Genomic DNA, 18,751 nt, shown 5'->3' with positions numbered 1-18,751 from the left:
TATACGTATATTATATAAATATAATATATATTAATATATATAATATATTAATATATATTATATATATTATATACGTATATATTATATATATTACATATATACATATACGTATATATGTATGTATGTATATATATGTATATGTATATATGTACACACATATATATGTATATGTGTATATTATATACATATATACATATATATATATTATATACATATATATATCATTAACACTTAGGACAACAGTGTAAAATGTATTATTAGAGACTCCGTTTTACACATGAAGTAATGGAGACAGAGTGAGGACAAATAATTTCTACAAGGTGGCTATAGCTCCACCTCCCAAGCCTCTGCTCTGTGTGTCACCTCCTCCTTAAAAGCTGTCCCCAGCCTCTGTGGTCTAGTTCCTGGATGCCCTTCTGACTTTTCACAAAACCTATGATAGTTGCTTGTTCTAGCTACCATTTATATAGTTCTAAGTGGGCTATGTCTCTAAGCTTTGTAATCCTAGCACCTGGTTTAGTCCCTGGCACAAAACAGATGCACAAAGCTATATAACCACTTGATTAGCATAGACTGGAGCTATCTATCACCTTTTCTAATCTGGATACCATATTTCCTATAATATAGCCTAAGCTGCATTTTTTTTTGTGACTTTTTAGTAGGTGCCATTACTTATACTGGGTTTGAAATAAGTTAAAATGCTAGGTCCTTTGTTTATTATTTTGAACTGGTATATCAAATAAAGTTTCCTTGCTCTGTAACCATGAAACTGATTTTTGTTTTTTATATAAGATGCATATCTTACCAATTGCTAAAGATTAAGGTTATATCAAACATCCTAAATATAGTTGTTCACCACTTTAGAATTCACCCTAACTGGATAATAATAACCTATGATTCTATGGGGAGGAACAGCTATGGAATTGATAGACCTGTGCCATAAACTCAGTCCCAGGTAGGACAGGCATATGAGGAAGAGCACAACACTGAAAAGTCTGATTCTCAGATTTATTATTATTATTTTTTAATGTTTACTTATTTTTGAGAGAGAGAGAGAAAGAGTGAGGGAGGGAGGGAGGGGCAGAGAGAGAGGCAAACAACAGAATTCAGAATTTGAAGCAGGCTCCAGGCTCTGAGCTGTCAGCAGAGAGCCTGACGTGGGGCTCAAACTCACAAAGTGAGATGAACTGAACCGATGTCAGACGCTTAACCAACTAAGCCACCCAGGTGCCCCTCACATTTATTTTTTTAATTAAAGTATGGCTGACACACAATATTACACAGTTTTAGGTGTACAACATAATGATTTGACAATTACACATATTACAAAATGCTTACCATGATGGGTGCAGTTACCATCTGTCACCATACAACATTACTACAATACTATTGACTACATTCCCCACTTTACAACCCTGTGGACTTACTTATTTTATAACTGGAAGTTTGTACTTCTTTTGTTTTTTTAATGTTTATTCATTTTTGAAAGACAGAAAAAGTGTGAGCAGGGGTGGGGCAGAGAAAGAGGGAGACACAGAATCCGAAGCAGGCTGCAGACTCTGAGCTGTCATAACAGAGCCTGACGCAGGGCCCGAACCCACAAAGTGCAAGACCATGACCTGAGCCAAAGTTGGACGCTTCACTGACTGAGCCACCCAGGTGTCCCTGGAAGTTTGCACCTCTTAATCCTTTTCACCTGCTTCATCTATCCCCCACCCTGTTCCCCTCTGGCAACTATCAGTTTTGTTCTCTGTATTTATGAGTCTGTTTCTGCTTTTGTTTGTTCGTTTATTTTTTAGATTCCACATGTAAGTTAAATCATGTGGTATTTGTCTTCTCAGATGATTTTAAAAATTGACCTCAGTGCTGTTGAATGTTTAAAATGAGATCATCACTGACATACTGGTAGAAACAAAAGTCAAAAACTTGCAAAAACCAGTGGAACAAGAAACACAAAAAGACAATTAAGGTTAGGGAACAAATTGACTCCAATTTTAAACCTAACACTAAAGAAGAATTAAGAGTATAGAACTTTGGTCAAAACAAAATGAAAAACATCACTAAAGCCAGATCTGTTATGTCAGTTAATACCAAAAGAATTTAGAGGGAACTTCATAAATTTGACAAATTGATTCTAAAGTGCATCTGGAAGACAAAGAGAACAGCCAAGAAAACTAAAAAAAGGAATAACAGGGAAGAGGGGAACTTTAGCCTACCAGATTTCAAAATTATTACACAGTTGAAGTGATTGAAATGTGCTATTGCTAAGAAGCAGATAGAAAAACCTTGACAAAACAGAAATTAAAGTCCAGAAATTATTGCATGTATACATGAAAATTTTATATATGGCAAAGGTAGCATTTTCAAATCAGTGGGGAAAGGGTGGATTACTTAAAAAATGTTTTTGCTTGCACATCCTTGAAAACTAATGTAACATTGTATGCCAACTATACTTCAATTTAAAACAAAATAAAGACACACACCTGAAAGAAATGTTTCTGAGACAAGAAGTGTCCACCTGGATAAAAGAAACCTTAGATTTCAATTTCTTATCTTGTACAAAAATCAATTCCAGAAAGATCAAATACTTAAAAATTAAAGCCACAAAAGTATTTAAAGAAATATAATAATAGTTTTTTATAATTTGGGAATGAAGAAGGTCCTTCTGATCATGTTACAGAATTTAGAAATCTGTAATTTTATTTACTTTTGAGAGAGAGAGACAGAGACAGAGCATGAGCAGGGGAGGGGCAGATAGAGAGGGACACGCACAGAATCCGAAGCCGGCTCCAGGCTCTGAGCTGTCAGCACAGAGCCCAAAGCGGGGCTCAAACTCACAAACTGTGAGATCATGACCTAAGCTGAAATCAAGACACTTAAGTGACTGAGCCACTTAGGTGCCCCAGAATTTAGAAATCTTAACTGAAAACAGACTGACAGACATGACTACCTAAAAATAAATATTTTTCTAAATAGCAAAAGACCTAATATACTTAAAAGACAAATCTCAGACTTGGTAAACAAATTTGCAACACATAGGTCATCCTTAAAAACTATCCTTAAAAACTTTTATTTACTTAACTTCCCACTTACATGTCTACAACAATAAAACAGTACCTCAATACAAAAATAAGCTGAGTACATGAAGAAACCCAAATTATCTAGGATATGAAAAGATTCTTGATTTTAATGAAAAATTTAACACTTTTTAAAAAAAGAAACCTTTTCAGGGCGCCTGGGTGGCTCAGTTGGTAAGCGTCCAACTTTGGCTCAGGTCATGATCTCATGGTTTGAATTCGAGCCCCGCGTCAGGTTCTGTGCTGACAGCTCAGAGCCTGGAGCCTGCTTCGGATTCTGTGTCTCTCTCTCTCTCTGCTCCTCCCTGACTTACACTCTGTCTCTCTCTCACAAATAAATAAACATTAAAAAAAAAATAAAAAAAAAAAAAAGAAACCTTTCACCTGCCAGATTGATAAAGATGAGTAAGTTTGATAATGCCCTGAGTTGGCAAAAATGTGGCAAAATGGGTGCATTTAAAAAATATTTACTTGGCACCTACTATATGTTAAGTACTTATGCCAAGCATTATGGATATTCAGTGCAAATGACACCATCCCCTGTGCTCAAGGGGCTAACACCCTAGTGGTGGAGGGGGTATTAAAGAGTCTTTCTGGAGGACAGTAATTAGAGAGGAATAATGAGTCTGTGAATTAGAGTACAAAATTTTAAATAAGCCCTTTAAAAACAATTATATACATTTTAAAGCTTCTTTCCACTTCAACAAATGTCCTTTCAACTGCCCTCCATTGCCTAAGTGGCAAGCTGACCCTTGGCCTCTTCATCCACATCACAATTAATAATGGGAACATCCTGTGACCAGCAATTCCTCTGCTGGGTATATATCCTAATAAACTAAGCCGATAAAAACAATTATACATGTCCTAGGATTGCGGCATTATAGATACAGGCAAAAACCTAAAAACAATTTAAATGTATAAACATCTTTTGGTACATGTATATGATGGAATATTATACAGTCCCTAAAACAAAATTACAAGTATATGTTTGCCATGGAAAACGTTCTCATTATAAGAGATTATGATTAGTAGGATTCCATTTACCTAACTACATATACACATAAGTTTATATAAGCATATAAGGTATGGCAAGGTAAACAACAAATGTAAGAGAGGTTATGGTGAGGAGAAAGGTTTTACTTGGTTTACACTTTTTTATTACTTGAAAAAACATTTTATGAACATGCATGTACTTGTTTTATAATTTAAAAAGCCACTGCCATTCTGGAGGGAAAAGATAGAGGGGAGGGAGGAAGGGAAAGCACGTGAGAATCAGTCATAGATGTTGAAACAACATAAAGATCTAGAAATGAGGTATCTGTGTTTTATAATTAGTTAAAATGAAATCTGCTTTGGAAGTAGTTAAAGGCGCCCCACTGAGATTTCAGTAATTGTAATATTCAGAAATAAAAGCCATGTATTCAGACGTTGTTCACTTTCATCAAATCAATTAGGTTCAGCAGCAGAACGAAAATGTTTAAAATTCTGACTCAAGGGGTGCCTGAGTGGCTGAGTCGGTTAAGTGTCCGACTTCGGTTCAGGTCATGATCTCACAGTCTGTGAGTTCGAGCCCCGCATCAGGCTCTGTGCTGACAGCTCAGAGGCTGCAACCTCCTTCAGATTCTGTCTCTGTCTCTCTCTGCCCCTCCCCCACTCACACTCTGTCTCTGTCTCTCTCTCTCCAAATATAAATAAACATTAAACAAATTTTTCTTGAAGATTAAAAAATTGTGTGACTCAAAAGGATGTATTTAAATAGGATATAAACATCCAATATCCCCAAATTTCAGTCAGGTCAAGAGAAGTAAACCAAAGCAGGTCTAAAGAATTTTTCCTAAGTACCTGGCCTTAATTCACAGCTCCTTGGCAACAGGGGCCTGACACTGTCCAGAAGCCAATTTCTGGCAGTTGGTGTATTTATTAAAAACAAAAATTTAAAGGCCTTCCTGGATTTTGGTTCTGGCAATTCCCTGAATTAACTAAATAAGATCAATCACCTAGGGAAGTGGCTTGGAAAAACAGCTGAAAACTTATGCCAAATCTTGGCACAGGCACACAATTTTGGCTCAAAATTTTATTTCAATTTTCTAAGTAATTACAGTCTTTCTGTTTTCCATTAGAATTGTCTAGACACCAAAGATTTCTTTCACTCATAATTCTTTACAGGGTTCCAGTTACAGTTAGTCACCTTCAATATTCAATTAAAATGAAAAATTCAGTGAAATAACTGTGGTTTGTCTACATGATGCCAGTATAAGTTATTTTTTCACAGTACTGACTCTCTGGGGAAAAAATTTTTTTTGGCTTGAATTGATTTTTGGAAAAACCTTCACCTAAGCCTATATCACATCCTTTCTAGAAGAACCAAATTAGAAAGTTACCATAAAAAAGAATATGGCTATTTTATGGGTTTATAAATACCTCAAATCAGAAGTAGTGGTATATCCCATACACATACACAGGGTCCAACTTCAGCTCTAAATAGTTAGAAAATGACCTAGCTTGTGGTGGTGTAGGTGTTCATCCAAGTTGTACAACTCCAGGCTAAAAGGACTAGGATTTGTTCCATGCAAATTATACCTTACTAATAAAAATGATGGGAAAAAAGTGACTTAGGCAATTTCATATTCATTAGTAAGAGGCTAATTATAGATTATGCAATCCTTTTGCTTTCTTCCCTCAGATAATTACTTGCCTTATTCCCTAGCTTTATTCTAGTCTCTGGTTGGTCATCATTTCAGAGATGCCTGACCACTCTATACAAGTACTTCCTAATTTACTATGGTTTTTCACTGGAGTACTTATCTCTATATGATATATTGCTTATTAATATTTACTTGCTGTGGTGGTTATTATCTGCCTGCCCACTCCCAGAATTTAAGTTCCATAAGGACAGGGGCTTCATTATCTCATCCACTGCTCTATCTCCAGCACCTAGCACATGGTGCCTGACAACATAGTAGAGTTCAACAGATATTGCTACATGAATGAATGAATACATGAATGTTTGGATGGAAGCGTAGGATACAGATTCAGGAGACGCGTAAGTCTCGTCCCATCCCCAACCACCACCTAACCATTCCCTTTCCCAGTGATAGCTACTGGTGCCAAGTTGTATATAACCTTCCAGAAGGATTCTAAGCATATACAAACATATATGCACAACATTCTTTTTTCCTTCCCATATAGTTGTTCCCATATATCAGTTTGCATGTGCTTTCTTCCCCACTTAATAACTGTATCTTAGATGTCCTTCCAAACCCATATATATACTTTTGCCTCAATATTTACTTTGCTAGCTACACAGTATTACTTTTTATGGTTCTAGAAGTTTATTGATCAATCCCTTAGTAATGGAAAATATTTTAGTATTACAAACATTATTAACAAAATCTTTTATTACTGCAAATAATAATGCAATGACTATATGTGTCTTTACACACACTGGTTGTATGACTGCAGCAATACACCCTCCATACAGAAATATATAAAAATGTTCATTTCCACATATCCTTACCATCTCAGTGTGTTAAACTTTGTCAACTTTTAAATTGAAAACAGCCTCACATTTTATTTTGATTTTAATTTATTATTATGAGTAAGGCTGACATGTTTTAAGTCATCTAAATTTTCCTTCCTGAAGATTTCCATCTTTCTATTGGCTGTTGGTGATTTCTTTTATCGGCAGACCCTCTTTAAATATTAAAAAAGAAAAAGTACACTTTGTTATATCTGATGCAAATATTTTTCCCAATTTGACATTTGCCTTTTGCTTTTACGTATGATTTTCTAAGCACATTTTTAAAGAAGGTGGTCAATTTTATAGTAATTCTTTCCTTTTGTGACTTTTGTGTCATACGTAAAAAGGCCTGTAAGTATGTTTAAATATAATAATGAAGGTCAGAGCAAAGTTTATTTATCTTTATTCTCCTCCTTGGAGGTGCACATTATACATAGACATACTACATTCTACTTATCTTACAGGCTTGGTATTTCCAGTTGGCTATGCTGTTCTTTGAAATTAGCTATCATTAAGATTGTATTAAACACACCCCATGTTTTCTTATACTTTAATGCCTTCATTTAAAATTTTACATCCTTGCCTCATCTGGAATTTATTCAATGTGAGAAGTAAAAGATCCACTCCCCCCCCCCCCAGATGGTTACTTTTAATAATCTACTTTCCCTCCCTTATGCTGATATGAAACGTTACTTTGATTGTTTACTCATTTGGGTCAATTTATTAGCTTTCTATTCTGCTCCACAGATCTGCCTATTTATGTGACAGTATCACATGCTTTTATTTCATTCGTGATTAACATTTCCACCAGAGAGTAAGCAGAGTCAGAAATGGAAAGTGTCAAGCATTTCTTTCTTTCCTGCACTAACCTTTTAGCTATTTGTTAATAAGTGTTATAAAGAACTATCAATTGGTTTCAAATACAGTACTAATGAGGTCAAGTCACAGGTTGATTCTAGAATAGGCCAATTCATTTTGCAAACAGAAAAGATTCCACACCTTAAGACTGTAGCTCTAATTTCAGCCAGCCATCTAGAAAGCCATATACATCACTGAAGAGTGGACTAGAGAGAAACAATACGGATGGCTTAGAGGATATCTATCACTTTTATTTGACAAGTAACTCAGGCTCAATAGTTCTACACACTATCTTCATAAATAAAACACATTAATAACTCATAGTTATTTGAAAAGACAGCATATCCAACTGGAAACACCAAAACTGTAAGATAAGTAAAATAGAGCATATCTACACAACCATAACCACAACATTGCTGCAAATGGGAGGTATGAGAAACAGAAGATAAATTTCCTAGTATCTCCAAAGTTTAATAGTTAAAGTGGCCTCTAGAATCTCCCCCTCTGTACTTGGTTCTAAAATGGAATTCAAGCATTCTATAGTGCAGAGATAAGGACAGAAGATCTGAAATGCACATTCCTACAGACCATAGGCAGGGAAGAAAAGCCTCAATGTTTTTGCAGCTGTTAGAACACAGAACTTGTAGGATTCCCCCAAATGGACCATCTAACCAAAATCTTTCCTGGATCCAAAGAAAGAACCCTTGAAATGGCCCTAACAAGAAACAGGCTCTTGGCCCTAAGGGCATGCTCCTAAATGGGTCAATAAATCTTTCTGTCAGTCTTTCCTACATACTTTGCCTAAAGGATCAAATCTGTTCTCTTGGCTTTGATAAGCATTTTTACATGGAGGACACCTTTGAAAATGATTTGCTGTTTCTCTGGTATCTAAAACCATAAATGCCCTGGATTCTTCACTTTCAAAGGAGAAAAGAATTTCTTCCTTCACCTTCCCATATGCCAGGATTTAAACAATGCCTCTTCATTTCTTGAATGAACTTAATTCAAGCTCTGATATCTGGAATATTATAGTTGTTTTCATTTAGTTCCTCAAACCTAAAACATCTTCGAACTCATTTAATCCATTCTCACTAGGTTTTCTTTGTAGGACCTTTTCCTTTCCTAAAATATACATATTTTCCTTTCCTTTCCTTAAATATATATTTCCTTAAAATATATATTTTTTTCTTTTCCTTTCTTTAAAATATATATATTTTAAGTTTATTTATTTATGTGGAGGGAGAGGCAGAGAGACAGGACCCCAAGCAGGCTCCACAGTTAATAGAGCCTGACGCGGAGCTTGTACTCATGAACCATGAGATCATGACCTGAGCCAAAATCAAGAGTTGGACACTTAACTGACTGAGCCACCCAGGTGCTCCCTTTTCAATATATTTTAAATGTCTATTTGAAAATATTGGTCTCAGGGCGCCTGGGTGGCTCGGTCGGTTAAGCGTCCGACTTCGGCTCAGGTCATGATCTCATGGTCCGTGGGTTCGAGCCCTGCGTCGGGCTCTGTGCTGACAGCTCAGAGCCTGGAGCCTGTTTCAGATTCTGTGTCTCCCTCTCTCTGTGACCCTCTCCCATTCATGCTCTGTCTCTCTCTGTCTCAAAAATAAATAAACGTTAAAAAAAAAAAATTAAAAAAAAAAAAAAGAAAATATTGGTCTCATCTATAGATTTGATCCTATTGCTTTTTTCACTGGCTTCTTTATCTTTAGTTAAAACATGTCATTTTGTCCTTTTTCTATGATCTTGCTCACTAAAGGAAACCTTTAAGTCTTAATTTTCTCATTTCTTTTTACATGCTTAATTAGAATTTTCCATTTTTTGGACAATATATCTTCTGATTAATACTTGAATAAGTTTACCATATGGCCTCAGACAGCTTGGCTCTTCCAATCTTTCATAGCAATTCTTCCCAAATGTGCCTGGTCATAAGATGCAAAGGGGGTGGAGGGGGCTAGTGTGCTTCTTATTCAAAATGCACATTCCTGGGCTCCACTCAACATCTAAAGAATCAGAAACTGGGTGGGAATGCATATTTCTAACAAATATGGGAAAGACTGCTTCAAGGTTCCTTTTTCTCTTTGTTCGAATTAAGGAAGTAATAGAGTATAAATAGACTCTCTATTACACTTATCTCTGTTTAAACTTAAAAAAAAAGAAAGGTGAATGACCCTTTCTTTAGTCTCTCCTTCTTAAATGTTACAACTTTTCAATGTTTAGCATACATTTAACCACTACTTCCAGCACCATCACCACAGCCAATACACCCACCAGATGGCACACGGGCACTGCGTGCATGCCTAGTAAAAGAGTGAGAGGAAGAGAGCACATTTTATCTTACACCAACAGCCACTGAATGGCTAGAGTAGATCAAGGCAGCTGTGTGCAACCACAAGGATCAGAATTTACAAGGATTAGAATATACAAGCACTCTTAATCATCCTCATGAAGAAGCTCACAACCCCTTTAAGATGGTAACCTGCCCCAGACCATGTTAACAAATGAAATCATTTAAAATTCACAGTCAAGAGAGATATTATCCTGATTTTATAAAAGATGGCAATGACTACAGATGGACCTACAACTTAAAAGTTGCATTCTTAAATTTAAAACTTTAGGACACTTAAACTCAAAAAGACCAAAGACCACCCACGAATTAGAGTTTTTCAAAGCAGTTCTGTTCCCTAGCAAATTAAAAAGGGCATCAATGTATTCCATAATACAATACTGAAAATTGCAATGATCAATATTACTTTACCGATACGTTCCATTTGAGAGCTATTATCGAAGCTACATCTAAATCGTATTTTGAAGAGCAAAAACATCTTAAAGTCAGACATCAATATCAACAATAATCCTTTAATCAAAATCTTATTCATTAAAACATTAAAAAAAAAAGATTTTGCAAATTTTTATAAATAAGTTCCCTGGGTCTACTTGACACACAGTAAGCGCTCGGTTAGCAGTCTCTTCATTTTTCTGCCAGACAAACTGCCAAAAGAGTGACAAACTTTGCACCATAAGTGAGCAAAATGTCCAAAACAAAGGCCCCTACTGATGGTCTTTAGCTTCAGAGTCAAGATCCAAAAGTTTATTTGCAAACTACTTGCTTGAAACTTGGTAGAAAGAAGCAATGCTACCATTACAGGATAGGTTCCTGGATCCATCCACAAGAGTTAACTCGTAATATACTTGAAGCACAATATCCATACTATTTTATCTGCTCCTAAACAACGATGTAAAAGATTTTCTTTTTCGAAAAATGCAGGGATCAGGCAAATCTTCCCTCTGCCCTCCACCTCAGAAAAAAGGAGATTTCCAGGTTGCTGTTGTTTCTAATTGCACACATATATGTAAGGCAGAAAGAATGTCTACACCAGTCACTCTCTGGGTATTCCAACTTGGAAAACAATGCAATAGGTAAGGCTCAGAATCCCCCAGGCCTCAGGTTTGTCCTAAAGAGTTCAAATATACAAGGCAAGAACCACAGATAACTCACTCTAGAAGTCTGCTTTCAGTGTATTGCTCTTAATTTGAAGGGTTAACAGTCTCAGAGATTTGTGTTGTTGTTGCTAATGCTGCTAAGTAATCTACTGCCATGCCTACACTTATAAGCACAAGTGATGCACATTTTTGATAACTACAATCTACAAATTTTGATAACTGTATCACATGTGGGGCCGTCAATATTTTTTTAGGGCTATTTCATCAAACTTACCTATTACTTTGGTCACAATTGTAAAAGTTCTTACTTTAGTCATACCTGTATAGTTTGTAAATCCATTTTAAACTCCTTAAGTTATTTTACTTACCCTACAGAGAAAAACACGCCTCAACTGCTACCTACTGCTATTCCTTACAAAAGCAAAATATATGAAGATCAATTTGAGAATTGATATAAGTATAATCTTAATTAAAACAATGATGTGAAAAGCTTCAAAATCTCTACATTCTGTCATCATTTGAAACAAAGAAAACCTTCAGGGACACCAACAGATCCCAGCTAAGAGCAAGGGAAATTTTTAATAATCTCCTTGAATGTTGATATCTTTTCCTGTCTTCTCTTTATACCAATTAAACATTCAGAACACCACTCAATATTTGCTCCTTACACAAATTCTGAACTGTGGTTCACAGAATTTTTTGGCTATTATCTATTCTTACACTGTAATTTTACAGTGTAGGGCATGGCAAAGTTTTACTAAGTGCCTAATTTGTGAAAGATCTGGTGCTCAGTCCTGGTTTTTCAAGAGCTAACTTTAAGAAATGCATCAAGTTGTAATGTGTATAAATGCACACTACACAATAGCACAGAACTTCTCTTTGTTACTTGCAAAGGGAAAGGTTTTTACTCATTATGAATTCCACAAATTCAAAAACTTTTTTTTTTTTTATTTTGACTGCTTTCATTACATGCATATTGCTTCCAAGCTCTTCCTTTGCTGCCTTTTTTTTTTTTTAAGCAAATAAACATTCTTCTCTGTCCATTAACAACCAATCTAAGCTTATTATCTTTCTTTTTAGAGGCTGATTTTAATTAAACTTAAAATGTTTCTCCCGCATTTCTTATTCAAAGATCTTTTTTGGAATAAGTCTCATGCTTCTCACTGAAGATAAAAGTCTCTCTCACTGTATGTAAATAATGTTTCATAATGAAATTTCATTTTGAGCCTCAGTACCTATTGTGCAATTACAAACTTTTGCAACCTAAGTATTCCTTATATATTTTATAATACTAAGTTTTTTTCCAAATATTCTTTAGCATTTAATGATGAATTTTTTCCAAAACTTAAGTGCACTAAAGTTAACTTTCTCATATTTCCATTAATTACACATTAATTTTTTTAAGATTAAAAAAAGCCTCTCCAAAAGGTATGCTACTCAGAATATGTTACTCTACTGATTCTCAAATTCTAAGTATAAAAGAGTAAATTTTAAATGACTAAGTTCTATTTATCCCCTGATTAAGTCAGATTTATGATCTCCCCTCCCCATTCCAGCTACTGTGAATTTTGAATAAAACAACCTCAATTGTAACAGAAGAAACATCTGTTGCTTTTTTCTTCATAAGGGCTTTCCTAACTGAAAGAAAGGCTCTCTGCCTGACCTCCTCTTCCACTCCCCCTTCCCACCCACACTAAGTTCCTTAAAACTCTTTAAGTAAATGTATTATTTAAAATTTTACTGTATCTACTTAAAATGTCATCATTTATCCAGAAACATTCACTTCCTTATTAAAATTCAAAAAATGAGTATGTTATATACATCAAAAAATAAGAGATGTGACTGGTAGAATATTAATTGTAACTGAAACGCAGACTTTCGAGAGGATACTTGAAGTGATCAACTCAATCAAGTTGTCACACATTCCGGGCTCACTCAGTATTGTTTAGGGTTAAGATTTTCTTCATATGGGATCTTGCATGCTATATTTTCTTTGCCAATCTAACGCTAACATAATGGCAGTCACTACCCCAAGAGGCAGACACCAAATGGTGCCACCCACACTCTCACACTGTGCCTCATAATAAACCATAAAGCAGTGGAATGCACCGGCCCCTTTATGAGCAAACAATGCCTGAGCTTCATTAGAATACAGCTGACATTTTCAAAGCACAAATACTTTTAAGAAAAAAGTACTAGGAAAGAAAGGAATGAAACAGCTATAAAAGCTGAAATATTTTTTTTTAAGTGTCAGGTTTATTTCAAAGATCCCGAGGAAGCATATTTTGCTGTTGACAATGTAAAAGTTTTCATAAATAAAAAAATGTAGAGTTAAGGTCAAAGCTTATTTTATTAACTACTGGAAAGAAATGAAAGTAAAAACTATCATTTGAATTGCAGTCACAAGTAATAACTATAAAGTACCTTCAGAATTATTCATTTCCTCAAATGCTTTCTTAGTTCTTGAACGAGGAAAAGTGAGCTCCAAAATTATTTTCACATTTTAATTGATTTATATAAGTAACTGAGTGATAAACTAAGCTTAATCTACCCCTCCCCCCCCCACCCAACCCAACCCCCATACCCTGTAGTTTTCCTGTCTGCAACAAGCAAGGACGTCTTGAATTCAGCGTGCTCCTGGCTGTTTATCAACTTAATATTGCTGCTGTTGGAAGAATATAAAATAAACGCGGTAAAAACTCACCCAGCACTAAGAAACAAAATGATCTCTCTTACCTGGTCTAAAGAAGCATGCCTCTCACTGCAGTACCAACAACACTCTACAGTCTTTGTTACCATTCAGTGGAAACTTGAGACTGTGTCAGACATAAGCAATCGAGCGCAGAAAAGCTCAATTTAAAATACTCAATAAAACTAAAAAGATGCTCAAGAAAACTGTTTAGGTAACTGACTTTCAAAAGACATATGAGAACTGTCCAATGCAACAAAGATCATTCAAAAGAAACTGGAAGTGTAAGTCTAAAGACACAAAGGGGCTTTTTATGTGCAGAATCTTACTTTCTCATCAATTAAAGGTTGTTTTAAAAATATGCTTAAAATAAAAGTGGTAAAACGATAAAATGGCTAACTTCAAGCTAACATATTTTAAAATATCATTTGAACTTGAACTAGCTAAAAAATAAGATTAAACTTACTCACGAAATCTGCATAATTCGAACTGTGCATGTCAGGGTATTTGCTGGCTCCAAAGCAGTCACAAAGCAGGAGACCTTAATGCATCTTGAAAGCAGAGCAAAACCACCATAAGTATGGGGGGGGGGGGGCGGGGAGGGGGTGAGGGGGCTGGGGAGGAGAGACTCTTGAAAAACTGGCTGGGGCTTTTCAACCTGTAATAACTGTCTAGCTCCTCTGGGAGGGAAAAAAAAAAAAAAAAAAAAAAAGTCCTGGTCCTGCCCCCTGAGATAGGAGGCTATGTTTCAATGCCAAAATGAATGACAGGCCCATTTCTGATATCAACAAAGAGCAGCTTAGTTGTGCTCCATTTTTTTTCACTTTCCCACACAGTTAGAAGTTCCAAATTTTTCAGGTTAGTATCTTTATATCTAGGGTTAAGTACCTTTGTCCATTTTCTCAAGAGAACCCAATTATGTTGTCCTAGTTTTAAAAATGATTAATTAAAAATATATACCTAATCATCTTAACTCGGTTTTTCCTAGGCAGGAAGCTAAACAAAAGATGACCTCTGAAGTTCCTTTCTAAATCTACCCTTTGCAATATAAGATCACCGTATGACTATTAATATTAATAAGCTTTTTCTGCATCCTGACATGTGGGCACAAGGGGAAACTAAAAGTAGGTAACAAACATAGAAATAAAGTAACTGAGATAAAATTTTCAGTTAGCTAGATGTAAAAATCATTTACTAAAGTACATGTGTATGATTATACAAATTGAAATCAATAAACACTTTGAACAATGACATATAATTACTTAATGCCTATTATGAGCCAAGTACTACTTGGGGCTCTGAGGATATAGCAGTGAACACAACAGACAAAAGCCAAACAAAAATCCTTATCTTCAGTGAGCTTATTAGTTTATATTTCAGTTCCCTGAATGTACAACTCTCCTAGATAGACTAAGATAGCTCTCTGCTTCTTTGATTAGTTCCCATCTAATCTGAAATAGTCCCCTCTGAAAGTATGTCTTGACAACAGCTTCAGGAAGGGCAAGGATTCTGTGCTTTCTTCAGTGTTACATCCTTAGTGTCTGAAACACTGCCTATTAGACCTTCAAACAGATATACAGTAAATGAAATAGATCAAAAAGAGCTTTTCCTTAGTCCATCTCTGCAGACTATGCACCATGTATTATTACACTTACATGCACGAGGGTATTAATTAACTTGGGTTGCAATTACATAATAGCTTAAAACTGAAAACACAACCTATATGGCCCTGTACCTTTTCAGAGTCTAAAATCTGTTTTTGCGGGGCACCTGGGTGGCTCAGTTGGTTAAGCGTCAGACTTCGGCTCAGGTCATGATCTCGTGGTTCGTGGGTTGGAGCCCTGCGTCAGGCTCTGAGCTGACAGCTCAGTGCCGGGACCCTGCTTCAGATTCTGTGTCGCCCTCTCTCTCTCTGCCTCTCCCCCACTTGCTCGCTCTCTCTCTCTCTCTCAAAAAGTTTAAAAGATAAATAAATAAAAATAATAATAAAATAAAACCTGTTTTTGCTATCAAATGTGAGGTCACTGTATTTGAGTAAAAGAATCATTCAAAAAATTCTATACACTAACTTTTTGTGGATTACCAGATTTTAGAGCAGTCTGAATAAAAAAAGAATCTTGGAAATTACAATAGCATCCCATCAGTTTTGTGTGTGTGGAAATAACTTTAAACTCTCCTTCTCATCATTCTTGATTGTCTTACTGTAAACCAGTGAGACACAGAAAATAAGTGTACACGTCTACCCTGTCAAATCAGCCAGAAGTCTTGTACATGTCACTCAAGGCCAGGATATTCAAGGGCTACATACCGTCACACCTATTCTGGTATAGTCTTAAAACAAAAGGAAATTAAACTTCTCAGCACTCAGATACGCTCATCATACTTCCAAATAGAGTATTCCTCCCTCCCTCTATCCCACCTCTAGAGATGGACGATGATTTAAAGTTCAAATATAAACTACCTGGAATATTCACATACTTAGCATGTGTTCTAACAATAAATCTAACAGCACCCCAAGGTCAGGAAGACATGCGATGACAGAGGTCAAGTCATGGGTGAGATAAGGTGGAGCCAAAGCAGGATTTCGTCAGGAATGGCTCCTGCAGAAGCGATTTTTCTTTTCCCTAATCATCACTCATTCTTTCCTTCAAGAAGTACTTATTAAGTACCTATTATATATCAGGCACTGAGCTAGGCAACAAACTGATCTGCTCCCTAGAACCCCCATATCTACTTCATAGATGTGACCTTAAGCCTATTCCTATTCCTCCATGTTTCTTCTCCCTATTTGCCTTCATTGCCAGTGCCCCTTCTTTATCCAGTCCCCAGAACTTCACTTACACTGCCCTTTGATCTACTCCCAAGCCTTTAGGCAGGCAGCACGATTAGTAGCTTCTGTGTTCCCTTATGACTGTATCACACACTGGGGGGGAATAAGGAGTCTTCCTACCAGCATAAGAAAATGCATCTTGTGTGGGTCATCTCAAACAATTTCTCCTTAATCTTACTTAGAAAATCCACTTAAGCATTGTATTATTTATAACTACTAAATATCTAGAAAACACCAAATGGGGGTAGGGATTCCTTCCCTCACGTTTATAAGCTAATTTATTCAGACTAGAGTTTGCTATGCTTATTGGTAACTTGACGAAATATCAACCACATTTTACAGATCCCTTTCTGATTCTATAAGCAGAAATGATACTATGATAGCACAATAATAGTTTTTATTTGCCTATTCCTGCTAAAATAACTACCTATCAGATCCATACTGTGAGGGAATGGAAATCACCTATGCTAATTTCTTATACTCAATCACCTTTTGAAATAAAATGTCTAATCTTCCTGATGAGAACTACATCTAATGCAAAGGGTTCCTGCTACCTCTTGCAGAGATAAGTGATAGTTGCTTAAAAACACCTTGCGGTAAAGTAACTTCACCTTCACTTGGTCCTCTTCCTCTTCCCACCTTTTAAATACAGATTTTTTTCAAGGACCTATTCTTGATGCTTGTTTCTTTAAGATTTACATTCCCTCTTTAAAGGGTATTAGCTATTTCTCTGGCTTTATCACCATTCTGTAGATGACAATGAAAATTTATACTTCTACCTCTAGGCTTTCCTATTCTGCTCTGCTCTAAACTCTTATTTATAACTGCCTACTGGACATCTCTGTCTCTATGTCCCACACTCTCAAGTCAATTTCTGCAGTAATGAACGCCATGTCTACCTTCCCAAATCAGCTCATCCTCCTATGTTCCCCATTCTCATTAAAGGCATATTCATCCAAAATAGAAAGTGATTTTCTATTCTTGTCTCTTCCTCACCATTCAAATGCCCACATTGTTTCCAGTGTTTTTCCTAAACCACACATCATTTTCCTGGTTTAAAAATGAAAAGAAATAAGAAATACAACTGATGACCTCCTGATTACTCTATCAAAAATAGTGGTAGCCTTAAGCCACATGTGGCTATTTAAATTTAAATTGATTAAAGTTAAATAAAATGCAAAACTCAATTTGTCAGTTGCACTATACACATGTTGGGTCCTCAACAGCCACATGTGGCTAACGGCTTGCAGATACAGAACATTTCCATCATCATGGAAAGTTCTATTAAACATCTCTGGTCTAGACAATAACAGCAAACTACTTAAGACAGTAATCTAAATTTTCCTTGATTTGGCCCATTATCTTCTATCTTAGAAGGTATCAAACCTTATCTTCTACCTAAAACTTAACCACAACAAAAAACCAAACAACCTGATTCAAAAATGGACAAAGGACTTAAATAACCATTTTTCCAAAGAAAATACACAAATAGCCAATATGCACATGAAAAGATTTCAGTATCTCTAATCTTTAGGGAAATGCAAATTAAAATTATAATGAGGTATCACCTCATAAGCATTAGGATGGCTACTATCAAAACAACAGAAAATAAGTGTTGATGAGGATGTGCGGAAATTGGATTCTTTGAGCACTGTTGATGCAATGTAAAATGTACAGCTACTATGGAAATCAGAATGTTGACACCTCAAGAAATTAAAAACAGGATTACCATATGATTCCACTGGGTCAACTCCACCTCCCGGTATATAGTCAAAAGAATTGAAAGCAGGGCCTAATAGAGACATTTGTACTTCCATGTTCTTAGCAGCATTATTCATAATGGCTAAAACACAGAAGAACCCCATGTGTCCACTGATGCACGAATGATAAGCATAATGTAGTAAATACATACAATAGAATATTACTCAGCCTTAAAAAGGAAGAAAATTCGGGGTGCCTGGGTGGCTCAGTCTGTTAAGTATCCATCCTACTTCAGCTCAGGTCATGATCTTGCACTTCGCGAGTTCGAGCCCATTGGGCTCTCTGCTATCAGCATGGAGCCCACTTTGGGATTCTCTGACCCCCTCTCTCTCTGCCCCTCCCCACTTGTGCTCTTTGTCCCAAAATTAAATAAACATTTAAAAAAAAGGAAGAAAATTCTGAGACATGCTACAACACAGATGAACCTTAAGGACAGTACACTATGTCACATAGAGACATATTGTAGGATTCTACTTACATGACTACTTAGCGTTGTCAAAATCATAGAGACATAAAGCAGAATTGTGGCTGTCAGGGGCTTAGGGAGGGGAGAATGGAGAGTT

The 18,751-nt window shown here is 36.0% G+C and overlaps 1 protein-coding gene across 5 annotated transcripts in view; it reads right to left on the bottom strand.

The window, feature by feature from the left end:
* The window catches only part of TFDP2 (transcription factor Dp-2), a 181,530-nt gene that overhangs the window by 57,189 nt on the left and 105,590 nt on the right, over positions 1-18,751 (bottom strand). The window contains exon 2 of one of the 5 annotated variants that reach the window (XM_019438426.2): positions 14,064-14,148. The exons of 3 other annotated variants lie outside the window; for them this stretch is intronic. In XM_019438426.2, the coding sequence (XP_019293971.1) occupies positions 14,064-14,094 (31 nt within the window). In that variant the 5' untranslated portion in view covers positions 14,095-14,148. Of the gene's footprint in view, positions 1-13,644; positions 13,650-14,063; positions 14,149-18,751 lie in introns of those variants that run through there. One more of the 5 variants, XM_053903759.1, reaches the window with a different exon arrangement.

Source organism: Panthera pardus, unplaced genomic scaffold, assembly GCF_024362965.1.
Source record: "Panthera pardus isolate Hobbes unplaced genomic scaffold, ASM2436296v1 HiC_scaffold_16, whole genome shotgun sequence".
In the NCBI taxonomy this organism is placed as follows: Eukaryota; Metazoa; Chordata; class Mammalia; order Carnivora; family Felidae; genus Panthera; species Panthera pardus.
Note: the sequence above shows the minus strand (reverse complement) of the source record. Positions and strands in the feature narration are given on the sequence as shown.